Source organism: Crocodylus siamensis, chromosome 10 (genome assembly GCF_052110815.1).
Source record: "Crocodylus siamensis isolate JL-2025a chromosome 10, ASM5211081v1, whole genome shotgun sequence".
Classification (NCBI taxonomy): Eukaryota; Metazoa; Chordata; order Crocodylia; family Crocodylidae; genus Crocodylus; species Crocodylus siamensis.
Window position 1 is genome coordinate 5,827,240 of NC_143404.1, and position 8,495 is coordinate 5,835,734.

The 8,495-nt window shown below is 50.1% G+C and overlaps 1 protein-coding gene across 2 annotated transcripts in view; it reads left to right on the plus strand.

Moving 5' to 3' along the window:
- Window positions 1–7,001, plus strand: part of ADAMTS2 (ADAM metallopeptidase with thrombospondin type 1 motif 2) — a 246,603-nt gene extending 239,602 nt beyond the window's left edge. For both annotated transcript variants that reach the window (XM_090064427.1, XM_090064428.1), the window contains exon 22: window positions 862–7,001. In XM_090064427.1, coding sequence (XP_089920553.1) covers window positions 862–1,319 — 458 coding nt within the window. In that variant the 3' untranslated portion in view covers window positions 1,320–7,001. The remainder of the gene's footprint in view (window positions 1–861) is intronic.
- The last annotated feature ends 1,494 nt before the right edge of the window (window positions 7,002–8,495 follow it).

An 8,495-nucleotide genomic window follows, 5' to 3' on the forward strand; every position in this document is an offset into this window, starting at 1 on the left:
CTATTGTAGTAGTCCCTCCAACCTCAGCTTTGGGAACTGTCTTTGTTTCTCATTGCTATTACACTTCTTTGCTCCGGTTTACACAAGTCAGGACTATGTGGAGCCTCCCTGTCATTTTGGGAAGTTGGCAGGAGTCGTGTGTGCTTGTGGAATAAGTTCAGAGGATTCAAAGGGATTCTGTAAAGGCGTAAAGGGTTTGTGCCAGAGTCTTATCTTGCACGTAGGGAGGGGTTCAGGAGATACCATCCTCGGCATGAAGGGCCAAGAAATGACTTCAGTTCCAGGAACATCCAGTCCATGCACAGATAAGACTTTGGCTTTCAGAAGCTCAGATTTAAATAATCCCATGGCTGAGGTTACTGGCTGTCTACATCCTCGTCCGCAGCAGCGTTGCTGTTGTGCTGCAGCCCAGCGTTAGACAGGTGAAGGCGCAATGACTTCCTTGTGCAAATACTACTCATTTTAGTGGCTGAGGAGCTTCAAGGCACTTTGCAGGAGCCGTGTAGTCCTGGTAATGGTCTGCTTTATGGCCACCTAGGAAGGCCGTACGACTCCAGCTCGGCTTTGAATCCAGCGCTCGGGTAACGTGAAGGCCAGGACTCGGAGCCCACCGTGCAAAATGCAGATCGGGCTCTGTGATCGCCTCACTTGCGTGGGTGTAGGATTTAGCTCCAGTATAACTAAAGGGGCCTGTCTGACAGTATCCTGTCCCAGCTTGTACTCCAAACCTTGTCCCCGTTGCCCGGCTTCAGCAGCGGTTGGTTTCCTCTGACTTTTAGGGCACTTGCTTTAAATGTTTTCTGTGGGCACGAGCTTTCTTTGTCACGCGCGCTTTATTTACTTGTCCTCTCTCTCTTTCAGAGGAGCGGTGCCAAGGAGACAAGTCCATGTTCTGCCGTATGGAGGTCCTCTCTCGGTACTGCTCAATTCCTGGTTACAATAAGCTCTGCTGCAAGTCCTGTAACCTGTATAACAACGAAACAGAGGACAGAAACGTAACCGATTCCAGCATCGATAAAACGAACGTCATAGAGGAGGAGTTCCTGTCGACCCTCGCCACTCCCATCGCACAGCCCACGGCCAGTCCTCTTCCTGTCCCCAAATCCAGGGGCACGGCCGCGCCTCCCAATACAACTGACGACCGCCCGGAAATTAATGCGGTAGATGTGCCCTATAAAATTGTCGGGCTGGATAACGACGTCTCTCAACATAACATCATCACGCGAAGGAGACTGCCTTATGAAAAGACAAGGAACCAAAGAATTCAAGAGCTGATTGCTGAGAAGAGGAAAAAAGAGACTCTTAGGAAGATAACTTAAAACGGAAACGTGGCACAAACAACATTTTTTTTTCTCTTATAGAGATGTTACCAACAACCATAGTAATGCCCATGTCATAGAGACAAAAAAAAAAAAAAAAAAGAAAGAGTGGTGCTATGGCAGAAATGCCAGCCTCCAAAGTCTACGGGAAATGGAGCGGTCAGATTGTGTCAGAAATGCTTTTATAAACACAACGATGGCAGGTTTACAGGGTGCTATAGAGTATTAATGTCATATTGATACAGTATTTCACTGAATCCATACGAACCATGGTGCCTAGGCTAGGTCGGCAGGTTTATTAACGGCCTCTGTTCATCTCTCTGCGCGTGTGTGTAACCCCTGGGAGTGCGTTCAGCACGGAGAGCAGACCCCAATACCTACCACTGTCTCCACGAGTGGTCAAACATCCAGAGCAAGACCTGTAAGCATTGATAAGATCAGGCACGAAATTCGTCTCTGGTTCAGGACCGTACGCAAGGACACGCCTGACTTGAAGCACCAAACGGTCCCGTGGACTGTACTGGTACTACTCGTTTGGTTTCGGTTGGGCTTGTGCTTGTGTATCCTTTCTTAATTTGGACCTTTCCATGGTCTGGGTAACACTAAATAAATGCCCAGACATAACCACAGGGATTTTGCATGTTCCCATAAACAAGTGTTACGGGATTTCTCTAAAAGTTTGAGCCTAAACATATGCGCCCAGTGTGCGGTTGGATTTATCCCGCATAGACGGCCGGTGCCCCGGCACTTCTGTTTACAAGGATTTTTATTCTGTGGTCTCTGAATTCCTGTAACAACAGCCACAGTGGTCAGAGTTGGCATGTCTTGGGTCTGCCTTTTACCCACACGCTCTTTAACTGCAAATAACTGGATTCTCATTTCCTTTCCTATTGGTGCTTTGTGAAGAAAATGTAATTCTGTTTGTTACATTTTTTCCACAGTACAGTTTTATCCTGGAGGAAAATATTTTGTATTATCAAGGCTTCCTTAGGACAGCTCTGTTGTTGCCGAAGTGAACAACTGATTTTTCGTTACGCTTTCCTTATACACACGGTGTCAGCCAGCGTAGATCTTAGCGCCGTGTAGCCTGACAATCCTTTGGGTGCTTCCTTCCCCCTCAGGGTCTTCCACAAGCTGATACACCGCAGCATTGTGTTTTCCTTTGCTCATGCTAGAAGACAGGCATGGATTGGTTTATAGCTTTCGGTAAAGCCATGCTCGCTGTTGAATGCCAGCATGTATTGCAAGGAAATTATAGCCTTATAGTTACCTTGCAGGATAAGCGACGTGTACATTAGGAACTGAGGGTTTCACACGACGTGGCCTGGCCGCGTCCACACGAACGTGGACGTTTGGTTCCCCTGGGGACACGTAGCAGTGGCCCACATTGTGCCTCCATGCGTTGTCCCCAGGGACACCCGTACCACGTGCTCTCTGCAAGTTACCCCGGGGCAGTAGAGGAGGCTGGGGCTAGCACCGGGGGCCTCTTAGGGCGATCCTGCCACTCGGAGCCTGGCTGGAGCGTGGCTCCGGCCAGCCGGGCTCCATTTTGAGTGGCGCGTGCTGCCCCTGCGTGCATTGCCCCACTGTTGTTTTGTGCAAATTTTTTTTGACCCCGGGATATCCAGGCATCAACCCCCCTTGCAGTGTGGAGAACAGCCGAACGTGCGGTCCGTGACACTGCAGACACGCCTGCGGCGCCGCAGCCAGCACAGCCACACTCGTGTGGACGCGGCCCCTTTGGCTTTAAGTGTGTCTGCCATGTCGAGAAGGCTGGGCCAAGGAGCGGTTCAGGTGACTTTACCACTAAGGCGATGGGGACGAGAAGCATATTTGCCTCACCTCCTCACCTCTCTTCGAGGTCAGCAATACGTGGCAGGCGGCAGAGTCCTCGAGATCCTCACTTGGTGTCTGTGAAAAATGAGTGGCCAAACGGTCTCCTTCAGGTTGCTACTCCGGTCTTCAGAGCAGTGTATCCGGCCCTTCCCCCTTCCTCGTGGGAGCTGCAAGCCTGCAGTGGCCTTTGCAGAGCTAGGCTGGACAGAAGTTAGATGCCCCAGAACATGTCCCCAGGTTAGCTGCTGGCAGCCAGGCCACTACTGCAGTGCAAAGCACAAGTGACTTCTTCCCGCACGCTTGAGGACAGGGACCCAGCTTCTGCTTTGAAAAACCACGGCCGGATAGGCAGCAGTTCCCGTGGCAGAGCACAGCCCCCTGCACTGAACTGTTGGCAGCACGAGGGGAACCCAGCTATGAAGGGAGCAAAGCCAACATTTAACCAAAATAATTTACTCGGACTATGAGTCCAAGTGCCAGACTTCTCCCTGGTTCAGCTCCTTCACATGCCCATCCTCACGGGCTGGAGCAAGGAGAAAGCTGAGCAAATGTTTCCGAGGTGCTCCGACAAGACCACGAATATTCAGGGACTAGATAAAGAGCTTTTTTAGAATAGGGATCATCTCAGGGAGCGATACAAATATCAGTCGGAAATACCATCCTGTCCGGGGCTTCTGCAGGACATGAACCCTGAGACCCCTGGATCTGAAGGGAGGACCCCCCACGGCATGAGCTGATAAATGCAGGCTTGGAGATGCTCCAAAGAGCCACACTTTGCCTTCGCAGGCGGCACAGATGTAACTGCTGCTGTTTCTTCCCACCGCGCCGGATGGAGAGCGTGTGCCACTAAGGTAGGCAGGGGCAGGCATCTTGCACGTGCCGTCCGGCTGAAGTAACGGCTCGGATCCAGGCAAGCGCTCAGTGATGCCTTGGTCAGAGTTGGGGCATATTGAGATGTTCGCTGCATCCCGGCGGGCTGATGTTCTTACAGACGCTGGAGCAGGGTAACCCCCAGCTCTGGCGGTGAAGGGAAGAGCAAGACTCAGAAAACTGCACGTACCAATGCACCTCTTCTGTGATGGAGGAGAGGTCGGAGAGACAGTGGGAGGAAATGGTGGCTGCCAGCTCACGGCTGACCGTGGGAGGAAGCGTTGTGATTTCAGGGACTCTACCAAGCTTGTGATTTTTTTTTTTTTTTTGGCCGCACATTCAGTATGCAACAAAATGGCGTCTCTGCGCCTGGCTCGGGCTGAGTGTGCACCCACGGAGAGGTCGAGTTGTCCCTGTATCTGCACGCTTAGTGCCGTGCCCTGGCGAGAGGAGGGCCGTTACCGTCATCGAGCATGTTTGCTTCTGACAGCAGTGCTTCCAACCCAGCCAAAATGAGGGTCCCATTATTTTAGGCGCGGTACGTGCACATTAGTAGACAACCCCTGCTGCAAAGTGGGCACAGTCTAAACTCCACCGGGCAGATGCTTTCCAGCGTGGTCCCCAGCCAATACCCCTTTGCACAGTTTTTCAGGGATGGCGGCCCAGGCACGTAGACTGGGATCGGAGCAGAGGAGTGCACAGCTGAAGATTAGCAAATGGAAGCTTAATATTAAACTGTCATGCAGAAAAACAGGGAGTCAGTCACGTCCAAAGTGAAGGCAAGCTCCAGCGACAGCTGTTTCCAGTGCTGCAGGGGTCTGGTTGCCTGTGTATAAACTAAAAGAGTACGGTACCAGGAACAGGGAGAAAAGGAAAAAGTAAGAAAGAAGTAGTTGAATCACTGCAATTACACAGGAAATCTAGATGCAGAACAAGCCAAGCTGGATTTGCATTTCCCTGGCAGGAATATCAAGCGTTTCATGTTTTCCATCTTTCTTCTGCTCGGCTGTTACAACTCAGTGCAAGTAATACTCATCCCTTTTAAATTACCATCTGGCCTATAAGGTTATGACAGGATTAAAAGAAGCCATGAACCTTGGCTGTACACCTAAGGAGCATATCCAAGTGTGCTATCAAGTGACACAGCTAGGAGCAGGGAGTCCCTGAAGGGTCTGGGTTGGATGGGCTGTGGCCCTGCTCTAGCTGTAGTTCTTCCTTCTGCTGTAGGCTCGAGCTGACTTGTACAACGTGGTTTCCTCTGCTTTTCAGTGCATGGACAGAGTCTGGCCAGCCAGAGAAGATGACGTGCCCAGTCCCCACCCACAGCCTTGCAAAGAGCGGGTGGGGAGGGGATACTGGGTGTGATGGTTGCCAGCCTCCCACCAGGAACGTGAGAGTAACTTCTTGCCCTGGAGCTGAAATGTGGTGTTCTGCTTTCTTTGAAAAAATCGCTCCTTAGGAGCCAGTGCCTAGAGGTTTTGTAGCGGGTGACCAGTCACCCATTACTGGCCTCCATTAAAGGGAAAGGAGCCGGCGGTGACCCCGATTCTTACAAAGCTCGAGCCCTCCATGAACTTGTCCTGAGCAGGAGCAAATGTCGCAGGACGCCAGGCTGGTGCAGATGCATCTCTGGCTTCCCCCCCAAACGGCACGCCATGTTTCATCTGTGTATAGAAATCAGACCTGTGACTCGTTTCATCCCTTCGTACTGGGTTTTCACTCTACCTGGCTTTCCCCCCTTGGCTCTTTTTAATACACTGCATTCCTTTTCTGTCCACATTGTAATCTTCTCTCTTTTCTGTGCCAGAGTCAAACTCTTCAGTCCAAATAATTGAAGAGGGTTAAAATACCAACCCGTGCATGTTTACCCCCGCTTCTGCTTGCTGGGACACGGCTGCGCGCCGTCCCCTCTCGACAGTATTTCTCTGTGAGAACCCTTCCCTCGGCCACGTGAAGCGCATCGCGTCAAGTCCACAGAGAACAACGTGTTCGTCACAACCTCAGCCCGATAACTTAGCAATGTAAGCCATTCACATGTTAAACAGACCAAGAGATCAGTGATTAAGAGCAACAAACAGCTTGGCACCTCTCCTCTGGTTACTCTTTGTGCCTTTACATGTGGTGCAATACGTGGATTTCTTATTGGCTTGTGAAACTTTAGACAGCTGCTTCCTTTTGCAGTGCCGCCTCCCGTGTATAACTATAATTGGGCAAAAGCGTAATTATAGCATACGTCCTTGGAACGTTGATCCATCGCCTAAGTACTACTTTTTGATGCATCACAAATACAGGGCAAAGTGCCAATTTAATTCAACACAACACCCAGGAAGAGGCCAAGAATCTGTTTCCGTATAGATCTGGTTCTCCTGTAGAGGCTCCCTGGTCTGAAAGCTTCAGCAAAGTGATGCATTTCCTGGTAGGTATTTGTGCATCCTGGTGTTGAGCACAAGCAGATCAGCTTTCCAAGTTAACATCTTTCTTATTTTTCCAAAGTTCTGTTTTTTAAAAAGCAAGGGTCAGCCTAAGAGAGACCCTAAACCAACCGTATTTCCGTTGGCCTCCATCAACTCCCCATTTTTCCCTCGCTTAGTATTCCCTGAAGAATTGTTATAATCTATTATTCATACTTTAGTCCTGGTTTTAAACACCTTCCATGTAATATTTAGGTTCTCACAGTACCTACTTACAATCCTTTAAGAAACAGAAAATGTTTTGAAGTGGTGCTTTACTAGTACTCAAAGGGTTATGATTTATTTTATTATATAATGCATTTAATATCTTATTTACTCACCTACAGTGCACAGCATTAGCTACGTTCATCTGAATGTCTGTATGGCACTGCCGTTCACTTACAATACATATGCCTTAACAGCAATCGCCATCAATAGCCATGCCTTGTATATTAAAATGTATATACAAATTAGAACTTCTAAATTTATAATTTATTAAAGTTCAGATGTCTGGTCTTTTGCAAAGTGTGAGACTTCCCTTGGACTCCTTATCTCCGAAGTACCACTCTGTGGGGGAGGAAACCAGGTATGTTCGTGCTCCGGTGACTCGCTGATTCCCCGTCTAGAGCCTGCGCTTGGTTAACGGGGATCGGGGCAGGGCAGAAGTTTTTTGCCAGGGGCTCTCGTGATCCCAGCCAAGAGGCGCTGAAGTCTCCGGACCAAAACCCCAGCTGGAATAGGTAGACGGGCTGCACTGCTTTCCGCCAGCCTCAGGACCAGGTCCCAGGTGTTTTGCTCAAGTCCCCAAGTGGGTGGGTTACTCCGCGCACTGCCAAATGCTTCACTTCGGTCATCCAGGCCTCAGTTTGAGCTGTGTGTGCGATTTGCTTTTTCTTTGGGCTCTTTTTTCTTTCTTTGCTTTCAACGAGGTTTAGAGCCCAATTGTTCCTTTCGAGAACCGCCTCCCCAGGCGTCTCCCTGCAGCACCTGCGCGATAGGCAGGTCCAGCCCCCGGCAGACGGGCATTGCTGCAGGGCCTGGCGCAGCGCCACTGTCCTCGTCGGTCCGGAGCTGGCACAGGGCAAGCTGGCGCAGTGCAGAACGGCATGTCCTTTAGTCGGGGTAACCTGCGCGCTCAGCATCATCTGAGGTTTCAAGGGCCCTGACTGAACGTGGGGAGACATGACCCTTGGCGATGCCCTTGTTACCCAACTACACTCTGGCTGGGGTTCGGTCTTCCCCTGATCCTTACGTATCTGGTACGATTTTAGCCTCCTGCTGAAAGACGTCCGTGGAAAGGCTCATTGATTCCTCTGGGCTTCAGAGCAGCCCCTCATTACATTGAGCTTCAGGATGTTTTTAATAGCTCAAGGAAGTAGTTGCTACTCTGTTCTAAATCTGACTGTCTCACTTTTAAATATTAAACAGGGTCTGAGACGCATCCTCCTAGAAACTGAAATGAAATATATAGCTGCGGTTCGAGCTGCTCTGACTTATTACCGTGTTGCAGAATTCCTCCATACAAACGCAGCTGAATTTCAATGTGTTTGGCCCCGAGAAAGCAGAGCAGGGGATGGCTATGTTTGGAAATGCTTGTAGCTCCAATTCAACCTAAAAATCTTTAGGCTTCAAAATTGGCTCTCTTCCACAGCTCAGTGAACAGTGAAATCTCAGGGGGAAAAAAAAGTGTTGCAGGACTGGAAAACGGTTTCCCATCCAACCCTTTCTTACTTCTTCCTTCCCTGGCTTGTCTAGTGAGGCTGCAAAGTCTTTGTGGAGAGAGTTGCTACAGAACAGCTCTGAGCAAGAGCGAAGATTTCGGTTGCGACTGCAGATGCTAACAAATGAGTTCGGTGCCAGGAATGTCTCTGGGAAGCGCAATTAGAGAACAACAGTGCAAGGACGAGCACTTGCACTGGATACCTGCCCCTGAGAGGTCTGCCCGTCCACAGGGAGATGAACAGCACCACTCCCGCGCCACCCAGCAAATGATCGCAGCCAGCAATCAGACAGGCGCATA